The sequence below is a fragment of the Capra hircus genome, chromosome 15, assembly GCF_001704415.2.
Source record: "Capra hircus breed San Clemente chromosome 15, ASM170441v1, whole genome shotgun sequence".
Classification (NCBI taxonomy): Eukaryota; Metazoa; Chordata; class Mammalia; order Artiodactyla; family Bovidae; genus Capra; species Capra hircus.
This window is the reverse complement of record NC_030822.1, coordinates 31602070-31621013: the sequence shown is the minus strand read 5'-3', so window position 1 is coordinate 31621013 and position 18944 is coordinate 31602070. Positions and strand designations below refer to the sequence as shown.

The following is an 18944-nucleotide window of genomic DNA, read 5'->3' as shown; positions in this document are numbered from 1 at the left end:
CATCAGGTGGCCAAAGTATTGGAGTTTCAGCTTCAACATCAGTATTTCCAATGAACATCCAGGATTGATCTCCTTTAGGATGGACTGGTTGGATCTCCTTGCAGTGCAAGGGACTCTCAAGAGTCTTCTCCAACATCACAGTTCAAAAGCGTCAATTCTTTGGCACTCAGCTTTCTCTATAGGCCAACCCTCACATCCATACATGACTATTGGAAAAACCATAGCTTTGACTAGACGGACCTGTGTTGGCAAAGTAATGTCTCTGCTTTTTAATATGCTGTCTAGGTTGGTCATAACTTTTGTTCCAAGGAGCAAGCATCTTTGAATTTTATGGCTGTAGTCACCATCTGCAGTGATTTTGGAGCTCCCCAAAATAAAGTCTGTCACTGTTTCCATTGTTTCACCATCTATTTGCCATGAAGTGATGGGACCAGATGCCATGATCTTAGTTTTCTGAATGTTGAGTTTTAAGCCTACTTTTTTCACTCTCCTCTTTCCCTTTCATCAAGAGGCTCTTTAGTTCTTCACTTTCTGCCATAAGGGTGGTATCATCTGCATATCTGAGGTTATTGCTTTCTCCCGGCAATCTTGATTCCAGCTTGTGCTTCATCCAGCCCAGCATTTCTCATGATGTACTCTGCATAGAAATTAAATAAGCAGGGTGACAATATATAGCCTTCACATACTCCTTTCCCGATTTGGAACCAGTCTGTTGTTCCATGTCCAGTTCTAACTGTTGCTTCTTGACCTGCATACAGATTTCTCAGGAGGCAGGTGAGATGGTCTGGTATTCCCATCTCTTGAAGAATTTTCCATAGCTTATTGTGATCCACACAGTCAAAGGCTTTCGCATAGTCAATAAAGCAGAAGTAGATATTTTTCTGGAACTCTCTTGCTTTTTTGATGATCCAATGGATGTTGGCAATTTGATCTCTGGTTCCTCTGCCTTTTCTAAATCCAGCTTCAATATCTGGAAGTTCATGGTTCACGTACTGTTGAAGTCTGGCTTGCAGAATTTTGAGCATTACTTTGCTAGCATGTGAATGAGTACAATTTGTGGTAGTTTGAGCATTCTTTGGCATTGCCTTGTTTTGGGGATTGGAATGAAAACTGACCTTTTCTGGTCCTGTGGCCACTGCTGAGTTTTCCAGATTTGCTGGCATATTTAGTGCAGCACTTTCACAGCATCATCTCTCAGGATTTGAAATAGCTCCACTGGAATTCCATCACCTCCACTAGCTGTGTTCATAGTGATGCTTCCTAAGGTCCACTTGATTTCACATTCTAGGATGTCTGGCTCTAGGTGAGTGATCACACCATTGTGATTATCTGGGTCATGAAGATCTTTTTTGTACAGTTCTTCTGTGTATTCTTGCCACCTCTTCTTAATATCTTCTGCTTCTGCTAGGTCCATACCATTTCCGTCCTTTATTGTGCCCATCTTTGCATGAAATTTTCTTGAAGAGATCTCTAGTCTTTCCCATTCTATTGTTTTCCTTTATTTCTTTGCATTGATCATGGAGGAAGGCTTTCTTATTTCTCCTTGCTATTCCTTAAAACTCGGCATTCAAATGGGTATATCTTTCCTTTTCTCCTTTGCCTTTCACTTCTCTTCTTTTCTCAGCTATTTGTAAGGCCTTCTCAGACAATCATTTCGCCTTTTTGCATTTCATCTTCTTGGGGATGGTCTTGATCACATCCTCCTGCACAATGTCACAAACCTCTGTCCATAGTTCATCAGGCACTCTGTCTATCAGATCTAATTCCTTGAATCTATTTGTCACTTCCACTGTATAATCATAAGGGATTTGATTTAGGTCATACCTGAATGGTCTAGTGGTTTTCCCTACTTTCTTCAATTTAAGTCTGAATTTTGTAATAAGGAGTTCATGATCTGAGCCACAGTCAGCTCCTGATCTTGTTTTTCCTGACTATATTCTCCATCTTTGGCTGCAAAGAATATAATCAATCTGATTTTAGTACTGACCATCTGGTGATGTCCGTGAGTAGAGTCTTCTCCTGTGTTGTCAGAAGAGGGTGTTTGCTATGACCAGTGTGTTCTCTTGGCAAAAGTCTGTTAGCCCCTGACCTGCTTTGTTTTGTACTCCAAGGCCAAATTTGCCTGTTACTCCAGGTATCTCTTGACTGCCTACTTTTGCATTCCAGTCTCCTGTAATGAAAAGGACACCTTTTTTTGGTGTTAGTTCTAGAAGGTCTTGTAGGTCTTCATAGAACGGTTCAACTTTAGCTTCTTCCGCATTCCTGGTTGGGGCATAGACTTGGATTACTATGATATTGAATGGTTTGCCTTTGAAACAGATCATTCTGTTGGTTAAAATTAAAATGTAAAATTAAAATTACAATGAGGTACTATTTCATACCCACTAGAATCGTTACAATAAATAAGACAGGCAGGGACTTCCCTGGTGGTCCAGTGGTTAAGATCCTGCGCTCCCAACGCAGAGGGCCCAGGTTCAATCCCTGGTCAGGGAACTAGATTCCATAGCTAAGAGGTCACATGCTGAAACTAAAGATCCCACATGATGCAACAAAGATCCTATGGGCCACAACTAAGACCCGGTACAGCCAAATAAACAAATACTTAGGAAAAAAAAGACAGGCAATGACAAATGTTCACCAAGATGAAGGGAAACTAGAACCAGCCTGTATTGCTAACGGGAATGTGAAATAGCACAATCCTTTGGAAAACAGTATGGTAGCTTCTCAAAAAGTTAAGCAAAACCCATTGATTCTACTTCTAAGCAACTACTCAAGAGAAATGAAAATACAAATCCACAAATGTGCATGTACATAGCAGCATTATTCATAAAAGCCCCAAACTGAAAATAACTTCAATGTCCATAAACTAGTGAGTAGACAGACAAAATGTGTTGTAACCATACAACAAAAAGCTATTTAGCAATAAAAAGTAATGAACTATTAGTACACGCTACATTATGGGTGAACCTTAAAAACCTTATGCTAGGTGAAAGTCCACTAGTCCCAGAAAAGGCAAACTTATAGAGATAGAAAGTAGACTAGTGGTAGCCTGGGGCTGGATTTAGGAACAGGAATTAACTATAAATGGGCATAAGGAGGGATGAAAATGTTCTAAAGCTCATTTATGGTGAGGTTGCACCACTCTGGAAAATCATTGTAAGCATTAAATGTATAAATGTTATGACATGCAAAATGAACAAATGCATGGATGAATAAATGAATGATTGCCTATAGAATACACTCCCTTGCAATGGCAGTATATAAGGAATTTTATGCATTTCTGAATTTCTGTTTAGTGTATTCATGAGGGGATATATTCTAAGCAATTTAGTGACTGGGGCTGGGGCCATAAAAATCTATCACTGGAGCCAAACTCTATTCCGTCATGAACTTTGAGAGATTTGTTGGGCCAACGTGGCAATAAAGGAGGGAGTCAATTATTGGAATAGTTGTAGACGATACCAGCGTGGATGCTTAGGAGAGTGGCCCATTGACCAAGAATTTTTTTAGGGAGAATGTTTATTGTGGTTGGCACAAGTATGGTCTACTAAATTGAGGGTTAGAGACCACAGCCAGGAGAAAGAAAAAGGGCTGTATCATATGACTAATCAAAAAAAGAACATGAAGCACATTACCAAAAATACCAACACAATGACCACAATCATAGAGCCTTCATCAACTTCCCTAATTCTTTAAAAATGATTTCTGATTACCTGTTTGTATGTTGAATCTGTCTCCATAGAAGTCTCCTTCTTTGGGGCTGGAATTTTTCTGGAAATTGCAAGTTCCAAGGCTCTGACAGGTTAAATCATCCAAGCATTAGTTTATGGTGGTGACATCAGATTCATGAGTCTATTTTCCAGTTAGTCAATTATGGTAGGATCTTTAGAAAAACAAGAGGAGAGAAGAGAAACCCTTGTTAGCAGGAACCAAGATTTGGTCAATCTATTAATTTCTAGTATCAGAATAAAAGAGAGAATTTTCACTAGGGTGTAATTTCAGGTTGGTGCAAAAATAATTGCATTTTTTGCATTGGAAATGATGTTAGACAAAAAGCAAATTTGAGCGATTTTTTTATTCGAGTTCAAAATGGGTCATAAAGCAGCAGAGAGAACTCACAACACCAACAACACATTTGGCCCAGGAATGGCTAATGAACATACAGTGTAGTGGTGGTTCAAGAAGTTTCGCCAAGGAGATGAGCCTTGAAGATGAGGAGGGTGGTCGCTGGCCACCGGAAGTTGACAACAAACCAACTGAGAGCATCATCAAAGCTGATCCTGTCACAACTACATGAGAAGTTGCTGAAGAACTCAACATCAACCATTCTACAGTCGTTTGGCATTTGAAGCAAACTGGAAAGATGAAAAAGCTCAGTTAGTGGGTGCCTCATGAGCCGACTGCAAATCAAAAAATCATTGTTTTGAAGTGTCATCTTCTTATTCTATGCAACAACAATGAACCATTTCTCGATTGGATTGTGACACGTGAAGCAAAGTGGATTTTATATGACAACCAGCGATGACCAGCTCAGTGGCTGGACTGAGAAGCTCCAAACATGGTTACTGTTTGGTGGTCTGCTGCTTGTCTGATCCACTACAGTTTTCTGAATCCTGGTGAAATCATGACATCTGAGAAGTATGCTCAGCAAATTGATAAGAGGCACTGAAAACTGCAGCACCTGCAGCCTGCACTGTTCAACAGAAAGGACCCAATTCTACTCCTGGACAACGCCCAGCCACACATCGCACAACCACGCATCAAAAGTTGAACGAACTGGGCTATAAAGTTTTGCCTCATCTGCCATATTCACCTGACCTCTTGCTGACCAACAACCGCTTCTTCAAGCATCTTGACAACTTTCGCAGGGAAAATGTTTCCACAACCAGCAGGAGGCGGAAAATGCTTTCTAGGAGTTCTTTGAATCCTGAAGCACAAATTTTATGCTACAGGAATAAACAAGCTTATTTCTCACTGGCAAAAATATGTTGATTGTGATTGCTCCTATTTTGATTAATAAAGGTGTGTTTAGTCGTAGTTATAATGATTTAAACTGCAATTTCTTTTGCACCAACAGAGCACGCATCTACTGCTGACTGCTGTGTTCCACGAGGTCTCAGCTGATGGCTGTTTTAAGGAGAACGTATTATTAGAACCTGGAGAGAGAGAGGTGGACAAGGAGAGTCTGTCTTCTTGGCCAGTTTAACCAGCCTGTTTTTTATAATTCCATTTGTCCTCTCTATTTGCCTCAGCTCTGTAAGTGATGCACAGCGGATGTATTTAGAAATCTTGAGGACCTTACAGCCCATTTTGTAAGCTGTACATGAAAATTACTATCAATAATAGAAGGTCATCTTGAAGAATAAAATCATCCTGGAAATAGATTTGTTGACAATCATCATGCAAACCCTTACTTATGAAAATGAGTGTGCTTTTTACTCATCTGGGAAAGGCCGCAATCACTAAACATTCACAGTCATAATCCATTCAAGAAAGAAACTTGCTCAGTTGTGTCCGACTCTTTGCGACCCCATGGACTGTAGCCTACCAGGCTTCTCCGTCCATGGGATTTTCCAGGCAAGAATACTGGAGTGGGTTACCATTTCCTTCTCCAGGGGATCTTATTACCTTGTATAAAAATCCTCTAGAAAGGATGAGTTCTTTTCTTTGCTCTAACATCTTTCTCCACAACATGAACACGATGTACAGGGAAGCTCTCATAACACCGATAAGCAGGATTTTAAAGCATGGAGCATACCAATTATACCTATTTTTAGCATCCTTCCTTGTCTCCCTTGTCTCCTTCTTTACTTATGAGTGCTGTGCCAAGAGGAAGCAAATTTTTTATGTATTCTAGCAGCTGTCTGGTAAGTTCCAAGATGGTTTTGGTATAAAATATGTCTTGATAGGTTTATTATTCTGAATTTAGGACCTGATCTTGGAGAAGGGAAACAAACAAACAAAAAAAGTGTTGTTAGGAAATAGCCTCACTCTTGGCTATATTATTATGACAACTATATTTTGTAACAACCTGTCACTAAGAGTTTAACTTCTCTAGAAATGAGGGATCCTACTATTTTATGTTATATCATGACCTAAGAGCATGATGCAAGTTAGTACAAAGCCCTCAAAATAAACATGTTTTTTGAAAAGTGAAAGTTCAAATTCAGGGACTTCCCTGGTGGTCCAGTGGTTAAGAATCCACCTTCCAGTACAGTGGACCCAGTTCGAGCCCTGGTTGTGGACCCAAGATTTCACAAGCAGTGGGGCAACTAAATCGGATTCTGGAACTACTGAGCCCATGTGCTCTAGTGCCCACGCACTGCAACTAAGACCCAATGCAGCCAAATAAATATAATAAATAAATACATATGTATTTTTTAAGTAAGTTCAAATTTAGGTTGGTAAGGACGTAACTTTGCTATACGTGCAAAACATATAGGAAAAACTAACTTATTATTCATTTTAACAGTAGACTGTATACTCAAAGACCAGTTTACTTACAAGTGACCAATATTATTTAAAGCTTTATGCTTCTTTAAATAGAAGGAATCTGAAGAAGAACTTCTGGAATGAGAGTCAGAACATCTGAAAATCCACTCCTCCATAAAAGCAGTAACACTGGAAAAACTTGTTAAAACCAACTTTTCCAGAACTCTGGAAATTAACCAAAGCTTTCAAAAATCTAAGGAGAGTTTATTCAAGAAAAATTGCTGAATATCACTAGGAACAGTGAACTTTGTGGCATTTTTATTTGCTTTTTCCCATCCTCCTCTCCACAACACCACAATAGTATCCAAAATCGGCAGTCTCACAACTCCTGCTGCTGCTGCTGCTAAGTCGCTTCAGTCGTGTCTGACTCTGTGCGACCCCACAGACAGCAGCCCACCAGGCTCCCCCGCCCCTGGGATTCTCCTGGCAAGAACATTGGAGTGGGTTGCCATTTCCTTCTCCAATCTCACAAATCCAGTAACTACAAAAACCAGTGACCTAGCAGCCACTAGAGGGGGCAGAGTGGGTGTGAAACTCCCCCAAAAGCTCTGTTCTGAGAGAACTGTCACTGCTTGATCTATCTGGAAGGTCTGTGAAGAGCCCCATTCACAGGGCTTGTCTGACTCAGAGCCCACGCAGTGAGAAACCCCATCCCCAGGTGCTTGGCTAAACAATCAACAGCTAATTATTTGACATCCCAGTTTCCTACCAGTTGTGGCAAACCAGAGGCATGATTAAAAAAAAAAAAAACTTAAAAGTAATATTAGGGAATGAGAAGCTAAGAGAGAGCTTTAAAAAGCTTTGACATCTACTTGGGAATCCTAAAATTTATGAGCATTTGCAGAACTGTATGTCCAGGAAATACCTGAGAAGGCACCAGTCCCTTAACTCTGGTGACCTTGAGGCCTTGCTCATGCAGGTAGTGACGAATAAGGCAGAGTAAACTGTTAGAGCATTTGAAGCTTGCTGGAACCAACATACAGAGTCCCTTAGCAAAGAGTAGGAGACATTGTTTCGAGGCACTTAAGGAAAGCTCTGTCCAATCATTGGCTGACAACTGAGCTAACCAGGCAGAAACTTCAGTGACTAGCATGTACCAGAACAGACTTTATAGAAGTAGTCCGTGAAAATCATTAAACAAATAAACAGCACTAATAGCAAGCTCTGGTTGAAAAGATATGATTTCTGAAGTTGTCATATATATTATTTAAAATATTCAGTTTTCAGCAAAAACGTTGGACATACAAAGAAATAGGAAAGCATGTCCTAGCAAAGAGAAAAAAGTAGTCAATAAAAACTGTCCCCAAGGAAGCCCAGATGTTGGACTTATTAGACAAAGATAAGGTATTAAGATAGAATACCTTTAAATCACGTATTATAAATAAGACTACAGGAAACTGGGTCTAAGGAAGTCAAGGAAAATATGAAAATGACGTCTCACCAAATACAGAATATCCATGAGATATAAATTATTTAAAAAGGAAATAGAAAATTCTGGAACAGAACAGTACAATAACTGAAATTAAAAATTTACTAGAATTTCCTCAACTTGATAAAGAATATCTACAAAGAGCGCTAGAGCTAACATCATATGTCATAATGAGAAACTTGAGGCTTTCCCAAGAAGAATGTCTCTCCTCACCACTCCTTTTCAATAGGATATTGGAAGTTCTAACCAACGCTTAGGATGAGACAAGAAGTTAAAGCTATACAAGTTGGGGATGGAGAAACAAGTGTCTTTGTTAGTAGACGACATGTTCGCCTATGTAGAAAATCTGCAAGAACTGACCAAAATAATGCCTGGAACTAGTAAGTGATTATAACGAGGTTGGAGGACATAAGGTCAATAAGCAAAAGTCAATCTAGCCTTGCCACATACTAGCAATGAACAGTTCGGGTCCGACTCTTTGTGACCCCATAGACTATAGAGTCTGTGGAATTCTCCAGGTCAGAATACTGGAGTGGGTAGCCTTTCCCTTCTCCAGGGGATCTTCCCAACCCAGGGATCGAACCCAGGTCTCCCATAGTACAGGTAGATCCTTTACCAGCTGAGCCACGAAGGAAGCCCAATGAACAGTTAGAATTCAAAATTAAAAAAAAAATATATATATATTATGTTATGGGACTTCCCCAGTGGTCCAGCGGTTAAGAATCCACCTGGCAGGGGACACAAGTTTGATCCCCGGTCTGGAAAGATCCCACAGGCCACAGAGCAACTAAGCCCTGGCACTACAACTATTGAAACCCTCAGGCCTATAGCACGTGCTCCAAAACAAAAGATATCACCGCAGAGAAGCCTGCACATGTCAACTAAAAGCAGCTCCTGCTCCTCAAAACTAGAGAAAGCCCACAGGCAGCAAAGACACAACACAGCCAAAAATAAAATAAAGAAATAAAAAGTTTTAAAAGATCAAAACTTATTGGATACAGCTAAAGCATTGTTTAGAGGGAAATCTAGAGCTATAAAAGCCTATATTAAAAAAAAGATTTTAAATCAGTAACCTAACCTATTACCTTACAAAAATAAAAACAGACTAAGTAAAATAAAACAAAGTAAACTCAAAGCCATCAAAACGAAAGAAATAGGGAGTAAAGCAAAAATAAATGGAATAAAAGACAGAAAAACACAGGGAAAATGAAGAAAACCAAAAGTTGGTTCTCTGAAAAAGTCAACAAAGTTGATACGTCTTTAGCTACTTTGGTTTCAAGAAAAAAAGAGAAAAGAATAAAATTATTAATATCAGGAATAAAAGAGGGGATATTACTCTTATTCTCATAGAAAGAAAAAGCATCATAACAGAATATTATGAACAACTGTAAGTCAACAGATAACATAACACAAATGAAATGGACAAATTCCTAGAAAAGCACAAACTATCAAAGATGACACACAAATAAGTAAAACATTTAAATATACCTATAGTGAGTAAAGGGGCTTCACTGGTGGCTCAGACAGTAAAGAATCTGCCTGCAATGCAGGAGACCTGGGTTCAATCCCTGGGCCAGAAAGATCCCCTGGAGGAGGAAATGGCAACCGACTCCAGTATTCTTGCCTGGAGAATGCCATGGACAGAGGAGCCTGTCAGGCTATGGTTCATGTGGTTGAAAAGAGCTGGATACAACTGAAGTGACTTAGCAGGCATAAAAAGTAAAGAGATTGAATTAGTTTTTTAAAAATCAATTAGTTAATTAATTTGGACCATGCCTTGGCATGTGGGATTTTAGTATCTGCATCAGAACCTGCACCCCCTGCAGTGGAAGCTCAGAATCTTAACCACTGGACCACCAGGAAAGCCCCTGAATTAGTAATTTTAAAACTTCCTCAAAGAAAAGTTCAGGCCCAGATGGTCTCAGTGATGCGTTCTACCAAATGTTTGAAGGATAATGAATACCAATCCTTCGCAAATTCTTAGAAAAAAACAAAAGGAGAGAACACCCCCCAACTCATTCTATGAGACCAGTATTACCCTGATATAAAATTAAACAATATCAAGAAAAGAAAACTACATCTTTTATGAATAAAGATGTAAATCTCAACAAAACATCAAAGAATTCAGCAGCATATAGAAAAGGATTATACACCATTACCAACTGGGAGAATTTAAAGAATGTAACTTGGTTTAGCATCTCAAAATCAATCTATTTAATACACCATATTACTAGAATAAAATACAAACCACCTGATCATCTCAGTGGATGCAGGAACATCATTCAACAAAATCCTTTAATTAAAAAAACAAAATAAAACACTGAACCAACTAGGAATAGAAGGGATTTTCCCCAATGTGATAAAGGACTTCTATGGAAAACCCACAGCTAACATCCTGTTCTAAGCCAAAAGGCTTTACCCCTAAGATCAGCAATAAGACAATTATAACTCTCATCTTGCTGTATAAAGGTTGTAGCTAGGGCTATTAGTGAAGAAAAAGAAATAAGAAACACACAAATTGGAAAGCAAGAAGTAAAACTATTTTTATTCACAGATAACATGACATTCTGTATAGAAAATCCTAAGGAACCCTCAAACACATGATTATTAACAAGTGAGTTCAGCAAATTTGAGGAGACTCACACTTCCTGATTTCAAAACTTACTACAAACAATAATAAGACAATGCAGGAGCAGCAGATAGATAGGATAGAACCTAGAGCCCAGATTTTTGACAACAGTGCCAAGACAATGCAATAGGGGAAAGAATAATCTTTTCAAGAGATGTTGCTGGAGCACAACTCAATATTCACATGCAGAAAAATTAGGTTGAAACTTCATTTTACACCACACACAAATTAACTCAAAAATGGATCAAAGACCTAAACATAAGAGCTAAAACTACAAAACTTCATAAGAGAACTTAGGGGAAGAGCTTCAATAATTTCTCAGATATAGCAAAAGTAACAACCAAAAAAAAAAAAGGATAAATTGAGTTACATCAAAATTTAAAACTTCTGTGCAACAAAAGACAAAAGAATAAAAAGGCAACATACAGAATACAGAATCAGAATATATGTCTGATAAGAAGTTAACCCAGAATATATATTGAGAATTCCTATAATTTAACAACAAAAGAAGTGTAAACTGATTAAAAAATGGGCAAATAACACTAACAGATGTTTCTCCAAAGAAGATATACAAATGACCAACAAGCATATGAAAAAATGTTCCACATTACTAATCATTAGAGAAATGCAAAATAAAACCACAGTTACATATCACTTCATATCCACTAGGGTGGCTATTATTAAAGAAACAAACAAACCAACAGAAGATATTAATACATTTTGGCCAGAATGTGGAGAAATTGAAATTCTTGTACACTGTTGGTGGAAATATAAAATTGTGCATCCATTTTAGAAAACAGCATGATAGTTCCTCAAAATTAAAAACAGAGGGACTTCCCTAGTGATCCAGTGGCTAAGACGCCAAGCTCCCAAGGCAGGGTGCCTGGGTTTGACCCCTGATCAGGGAACTAGATCTCACGTGCCACAACTAAAAGTTTGCAGGCTGCGACTAAAAGACCCTGCATGCTACAATTTAAAAAATTAAAAATAGAATTACCACACAATCCAGCTATTCTACTTCTGGTTATATATCCAAAAGAATCGAAAGCAATGTCTCAAAGAAATAATTGCATACCTGTCTTCACAGTAGCATTCTTTAGGATACATTCCTGGTGGTCTAGTGTTGGACTCGGCACGTCTAACACACAGGGTACCATTCAATCCCTGGTAGGGAAACTATGATTCCACATGCCACAGGGCATGGCCAAAAAAAAAAAAAAAAAAAGGACAATGTCTTGGTAGCATTCTTCACAACAGCCAAAATGTGGAAGCAGTTCAAATGTCCAAGGATGGATGAATGGATAACATATTATCCACTGTAGTATACATACAATGGAATATTATTCAGCTATAAAAAGGAACGAAATTCTGACATGTGGATGAACCCTGGGACATTCAGTTTAGTTCAGTTCAGTTCAGTCAGTCGCTCAGTCGTGTCCGACTCTTTGCAACCCCATGAATCGCACGCAGCACGCCAGGCCTCCCTGTCCATCACCAACTCCCGGAGTTCACTCAGACTCATGTCCATCAAGTCAGTGATGCCATTCAGCTATCTCATCCTCTGTCATCCCCTTCTCCTCCTTCCTCCAATCCCTCCCAGCATCAGAGTCCTTTTCAATGAGTCAACTCTTCGCATGAGGTGGCCAAAGTACTGGAGCTTCAGCTTTAGCATCATTCCTTCCAAAGAAATCCCAGGGCTGATCTCCTTTAGGATGCACTGGTTGGATCTCCTTGCAGTCCAAGGGACTCTCAAGAGTCTTCTCCAACACCACAGTTCAAAAGCATCGGGACATTAGGCTAAGTGAAATAAGACAGACACAAAAGGACAAATAATGTGTGACCCCAATTATATGAGGGAAAATCACTGCAGATGGTGACTGCAGCCATGAAATTAAAAGATGCTTGCTCCTTGGAAGAAAAGCTATGACAAACCTAGAGAACATATTAAAAAGCAGAGACGTTACTTTGCCGACAAAGGTCCATCTAGTCAAAGCTATGGTTTTTCCAGTAGTCACGTATGGATGTGAGAGTTGGACTATAAAGAAAGCTGAGCGCTGAAGAATTGATGCTTTTGAGCTGTGGTGTTGGAGAAGACTCTTGGGAGCCCCTTGGACTGCAAGGAGATCAAATCAGTCAATCCTAAAGGTAATCAATCCTGAATATTCATTGGAAGGACTGATGCTGAAGCTGAAACTCCAGTATTTTGGCCACCTGATGCGAAGAGCTGAGTCATTGGAAAAGACCCTGATGCTGGGAAAGATTGAAAGCAGGAGGAGAAGGGGACGACAGAGGGCAAGATGATTGGATGGCATCACCGAATCAATGGGCATGAGTATGAGCAAGCTCGGGGAGATGATGGACAGGGAAGGCTTGCGTGCTGCAGTCCATGGAGTTGCAAGGAGTCGGACACGACTAAGCGACTGAACAACAACAACAAAAAGAGTAGCCAAATTCACAGACATAAAAAATTGAATGGCCATTGTCAGGGACCGGGGAGAAGAGGAAATGCGGACTGCTGATATAATGGAAATAGAGTTTCTGTTTTACAGAATGAAAATGGCCTAGAGATGTGCTGCACAACAATATGAATATACTTAACACCACTGAACTATAAGCTTAAAATAGTTAAAACAGTAAATTTTCAATAGTCTATATTTTACCACATTTATTTAAAAGGCTAAAATATTGCTTAATTATGTTTACAGATATGGTAGATGGTGAGGTATTATATTTTATCAAATTTGAGACAATTTTTCTCTGTGACCCTTGACTTCTATACCTCAACTTCTAGCTGGTTCATCTGGCTGCTCATAAATTTATCTGATTTCTGCCATTCAAGCCTTCTCAAGCAATCTAAATGTCCATCAACAGATGAATGGATAAAGAAGATGTGGTGTGTATACATATGTTTTCACACACATAAATGCACACACAGGGGCTTCCCTGATAATTCGGTCAGTAAATAATCTGCCTGCAGTGCAGGAGACCCAGGTTTGATCCCTGGATTGGGAAGATCCCCTGGAGAAGGAAATGGCAACCCACTCCAGTATCCTTACCTGGAAAATCCCATGGACAGAGAAGCCTGGTGGGCTGCAGTCCATGGGGGCAGAGTCGGGCATGACTGAGCAACACTGAGGAACTGATGCACACACAATAAAATATTACTCAGCCGTAAAAAAGAATGAAATATTGCTATTTTCAGCATATGAATGGATGTACAGATTGTCACACTAAGTAAAATAAGTCAGGTAGAAAAAGACAAATATTGTATGATATCACTTATATATGGAATCTAAAAAAAAATACGTTACTGTGTGGTGTGGCTAAAATAATAATAATACAAATGAACTTATTTACAAAATAGAAACAGAGTCACAGACATAGACAACAAACTGATGGTTACCAAATGGGAAAGGGGATAGAGAAGAATGAATTAGGAGTATGGGACTAGCAGTTACACACTTGTAATAACCTACAATGGAAAATAATCTTGTAATAACCTACAATGGAAAAGAATATGAAGATGTATACCTGAAGCTAACACAATATTATAAATCAACCATAGTTAAATTGGGCTTCCCTGATGGCTCAGACAGTAAAGAATCCGCCTCCAGTGCAGGAGACCTGGGTTTGATCCTCAGGTCAGGAAGATCCTCTGAAGAAGGGCATGGCAACCCACTCCAGTAGTATTCTTGCCTGGAGAATTCCATGGACAGAGGAGCCTGGTGGGCTACACAACTGAGTGACATCACACGCACACACACACATAGTTAAATTGAAAAAAAAATTTTAGGCCTACTCAGTATATGACAGACTTTTCTACATATAATTCTTCACAGTTTTCTTGTGAGCAAACTGAAGCTGAGAAAGATTCAGTAATATTTCCTATAGCTGTGGGAGAGATGGAGCTATCACTGGGTTCCATCCTGGCTGCAAAGCCTGGGTTCTTCATCACTAGGTCCCATTCCCCTCAAGTCAGCACTTGGGGTCAAAAATTCAGATGCCCTCTTGGAGATGAGCAATCATCCAGATTTTTTAAAATTTAATTTGTATTTGTTTTGGCTGTGCTGGGTCTTCATCACTGCTCAGACTCTTCTCTAGTTGTGGAGAGTGGGGGCTACTCTCTAGTTGCAGTGCGCAGGCTTCTCATTGTGGTGGCTTCTTTTGTTGAGGGGTAGGGGCCCTCGGGTGTGGGGGCCTCAGGAATTGCGGTTCCCAGGTCTAGAGGGCAGACTTGAGTAGCTGTGGTGCCCGGGGTTAGTTGCTCCGAGGCACATGGGATCTTCCTGGATCAGGGATTGAAGCTGTGTCTCCTGCATTGGCAGGCGGATTCTTTACCACTGAGCCACCAGGGAAGCCCACTCTAGATTTTGATGAATGTTGAATGTGTGGACCCTGGAACGACTACATTAACAAACAGAGAGACGAGTGTAAACAAGAATGGCTCACTTGACAGACTAAAGGAACCTTGGAGAGGGTGGGATCCGAAGAGAGGGAAGAGCAGGAGAAGATCTGAAAGAGGAAATTGTATCTATATTTACCAGAGCTCTTAGTCAGTCTGTCCTGCGCTGAGGACGGAGACCACAGAGGACAGCCTGGCAGCTTGGAGCTGCCGCCAGCCTGGAGAAAGGCCAGCCCAGTCAGAGCTGCGTGTGAACCTCGTAGCAAAGGAGGCTCAGGAGCTGCAGTCAGGAGAGTCGGCAGGTTGGCACATAGGGCAGGGACGCAGCTCTCCTTAGAGAGAGCACTCTCCGTGGGGAAAGTGACTTAAAGGGGAGGAAATTGGAGGAGGGAAGACCTTACTCCAAACACAGAGCCAATGGAAGTGAATTCCAGAAAGAATGTTTGGAGAGTCCCTTGCCAGGGCTTGGGGATCAACAACATGGGGGATGGTGAGGGAGAGGGAGGTCTCCATTATCAATTCTTAGGTCCTTCGGTGACAGAGACTAAAGGAACAGATCTGTTCTGCAGGAGGTAGGTGAGGGGGTGGAAGGTGAGGGGCAGTCATGAACAGAGTAGGGGGCTGTCGCTTTTGCTGGGTGCCTCCCATGACTTTAAGTTCTTGTCTGGTTAGCAACTCCAATGTGGGGGACTTTTATGCTGTCCCTTGTCCTCGGATCTTGCATTTGTTCTTTGAAGGATAAAGGCAGGGATCTGGTTGATTTGTCCAGAAGTCGCTGAGGAGACCAGAGTCACGATGGAAGGAAATGATTTTCAGAAAATAGGGAAGGAAAAAGAAGTCTGAGAAAGCAAAGCTGTCTAAAAACAACCCCCTCATCATTTCTGTATCATTTAACCATCACCATCCTGTGTGCTACCTCGCTTGATCGTCATGCTGAACCAGAGAACTCAGCAGAGCTGGGTCACTGCCATGCCAGGGTAACAGGGTTTCTAAGCTGGCATGGAAACCTGGGTGATCAAGGGTGTGAAGGCAGAGCACTTGCTGGACACAGGATGAGGCTGTGTCCTCTTCCAGAGAGTAGAGTATGGACCTGAATTATTTAGTTACTTCTCTTGGGTCAGTCCAGAGAGAAGGTAGGGGCACAAGGAGTCTCCTCCAACTTGGGAAGATTCCCCCAGGGAATCTAATCCCAAATGCCCTTTCGAGCCCCCCAAGCGTACGGTGAGGGAGCCGCTGCCCTTCCCAATCTTCTCTACTCCAGCCTCAAGGAGCCTCAGGACCCCAACACTGAAGGAACAGGGTCTGACCCCATCCTTCACTGTGGAGTTGGGGAGACTGAGGCAGGAGGCAAAGGGGGGGACCCTGCGAGGGGCTCTCTCCCTTCAGACTTTGGTCTTCTCCACAGCTGCCTCTGCAGGAAAGGAAAGAGATGCCCTGGAAACTGACGCCACTTCTGCTGTTTCTGGGTTGGATGACCTCTGTGTGCAATGCCCGGACCCGGACAGACCTGCTCAACGTCTGCATGGATGCCAAGCACCACAAGGCAGAACCTGGCCCTGAGGACAAGCTACACAACCAGGTGAGGATGGAGTGTGGCTCTGGGTTGGGAGGGGGCTTGTTCAGACAAGGAAGAGGAAGTCAGGGTGGTGGGGGAGGGGTTGAGGGGTCAAGCCCTTCCACTACACACACACATCCTGAGTTACTATTGTGGGAAAAGATGCAGGCAGGATGGGGGTACAGTTGATGTGATTCTAGAGGTGGCCTGCTCAGAATAGGATCCCATGTTGGCAATAATGTGGAATAAACACTTCCTGAGCACCTCCCAGGTGTCTTGTGTGTTCTGTGCATGGTTTCGTATTCCCAGAGGTCCTGAGATATGGGTAGATGATGTTCTCCTCCACTTGATACAAATGAGGAAACTGAGGCCCAGAGAAGCACATGGACACCCAGAGGATTTGGTCAGGACTTGCCCCTGTGATGGGACGGGGGTTGAGGTGGGCACTCCCAGGGGTTTAAAAGGTGAGAGATGTCAACATATATTACTGCATGCTGTAATGCAGTACACCTTTCCTCCTTTGCTCGAAAAGCCACCTTGCAATGAGGCTTAACACAACCACTCTCTTTCAAATTTCAACAGTCATTCCATATTTCTATTCCCTGCTGTCATTTTGTCCATATAATTGATCAGATCCTGATTTTTTTCTCTTTCAGCTTCTTACTGTCTCCTTTGACCGGAACATATATTTCTGCCTGTTTTGTTCTCTTCTGTATTCCCAGCATCTCGAACAGTAACTTGTATAAAATAAGTACTCGGTAATTATTTTTTAGGGAATAAATAAATTACTTTGTATGAAGTGTCAAGCACTGTATAAACGATAGCTATTGTCTTCCCAAGACAGGGCTTCTCCCTGGCTCTCACTGCCCCCATGTCTTGTAACTGTGTCTCCCCCAAGACAGGAGTTTCTGGAGGCCAAGGACAGAACGGTCCTAACAGTGAGCATTCTTAGGACAACCTGCCTGAGACAGGACAGCAAGAAGAGCCAAATGGGAAGAGGCTAGAGGTGGTAGAGTGTGTGGTCTGGAGGCAATTAGTCTCATGTCTTCCCGACCCAGTGCACCCCCTGGAAGAAGAACGCCTGCTGCTCTGCCAGAGTCAGTCAGGAGCTGCACAAGGACACCTCCTCCTTGTATAACTTTACCTGGGACCACTGTGGCAAGATGGAACCCGCCTGCCAGCGCCACTTCATTCAGGACAACTGTTTGTATGAGTGCTCACCCAATCTGGGGCCCTGGATCCAGGAGGTACTGGGGTCTCCCTCCTTCCACCCCAGCAGGCTGCCCCCAACTCAGTCGCAGCTGTTCCTACCAACATCCCTGGCTGACTGAGCCTCCCTGCCCTTACCTTCTCCCCCAGGTGAACCAGAAGTGGCGCAAAGAACGGTTCCTGAACGTGCCCCTGTGCAAAGAGGACTGTCAGAGCTGGTGGGAAGACTGCCGCACCTCCCACACCTGCAAGAGCAACTGGCACAGGGGCTGGGACTGGACCTCAGGTGAGGGCTGGGGTGGGCGGGGAGATGGAGGTGTGGGGTGGAGAAAGGGGGTCTGAGGATTTGGGATTGAGCAAGGATTCCTAGGGGCGGCCAGAGTTAAGCTTTGGGCCTAGGGACAGAATGTATGTGCCCACCCTCTCTCCCCCTGCAGGATCGAATAAGTGTCCAAATGGGACCACCTGCCGCACATTTGAGGCCTACTTCCCCACACCTGCAGCCCTGTGTGAGGGCCTCTGGAGTCACTCCTACAAGCTCAGCAACTACAGCCGGGGCAGCGGCCGCTGCATTCAGATGTGGTTCGACCCTGCCCTGGGCAACCCCAACGAGGAGGTGGCGAGATTCTATGCCTCGGCCTTGACTGCTGAGGCCTGGCCCCAGGGAATTAGACCTCTCTCTCTATGCCTGGCCCTGATGCTGTCACTCTGGCTCCATGACTGAGTCCAGCCTGTCCCCAGGTTTGATGACCAGGCTGGGCTCAGTTCACCTCCCACAAATGAGGGAGCCATCAGCACGCTTCCATTCATTATCCATCCCTTTGTCATCCAGTTCCTGCTCCAGGGTGGGGCTTGGGGTTTCTCTGACAGCCAGTTCTAATAAATAGACCAACTCCTTTGAGTCTGATGAATTATTTTGGTTCTGAGTTTGTGTGTGGTAGAGGGCAGATTCCATAGTTTTTGGATTCCTTCAGATTAGAGAAACAAAACATAAGCTTGTTCTGCTACTCACTATGTGAAAATGAATCAGTTGCTTGACTTTTCTTAAACCAGTTTCCTTCTCAATAAAATGAAGATAATTATCCTTCCTTCTCTCATAGTTGTGAAATGTTGCCTAGAAAGCATGTGTGCCCAGTGCCTGCACATTATTAGTCCTCAGGGATCCTGTGGCTCTTGTAGCCCCAAATGAGAGAGCCAAGTCCAGGACTTCATTATTTACATTGGGTCC

General features: G+C 42.2%; 1 protein-coding gene and 1 non-coding gene across 2 annotated transcripts; both read left to right on the top strand.

Annotated features, from left to right (window-relative positions):
* TRNAG-CCC lies at positions 2421-2493 on the top strand. The gene has a single exon. It is a non-coding gene; the product is annotated as a tRNA-Gly (tRNA).
* On the top strand, positions 15092-18630 carry FOLR2 (folate receptor beta). The gene is made up of 5 exons (XM_005689890.3): positions 15092-15254; positions 16358-16531; positions 17566-17754; positions 17867-18002; positions 18154-18630. The coding sequence occupies exons 2-5, from the start codon at positions 16382-16384 to the stop codon at positions 18438-18440; spliced, it is 762 nt and encodes a 253-aa protein (XP_005689947.1). The 5' UTR covers positions 15092-15254; positions 16358-16381; the 3' UTR covers positions 18441-18630.

What these genes read in the sequence shown, in the direction of transcription:
- FOLR2 (XM_005689890.3), top strand. Translation starts at nt 16,382, where the DNA reads ATGCCCTGGAAACTGACGCCACTTCTGCTGTTTCTGGGTTGGATGACC. An exon ending in AGGACAAGCTACACAACCAG is followed by an intron (nt 16,532 to 17,565) that starts GTGAGGATGGAG and finishes TTCCCGACCCAG; the next exon opens with TGCACCCCCTGGAAGAAGAA. An exon ending in TGGGGCCCTGGATCCAGGAG is followed by an intron (nt 17,755 to 17,866) that starts GTACTGGGGTCT and finishes CTTCTCCCCCAG; the next exon opens with GTGAACCAGAAGTGGCGCAA.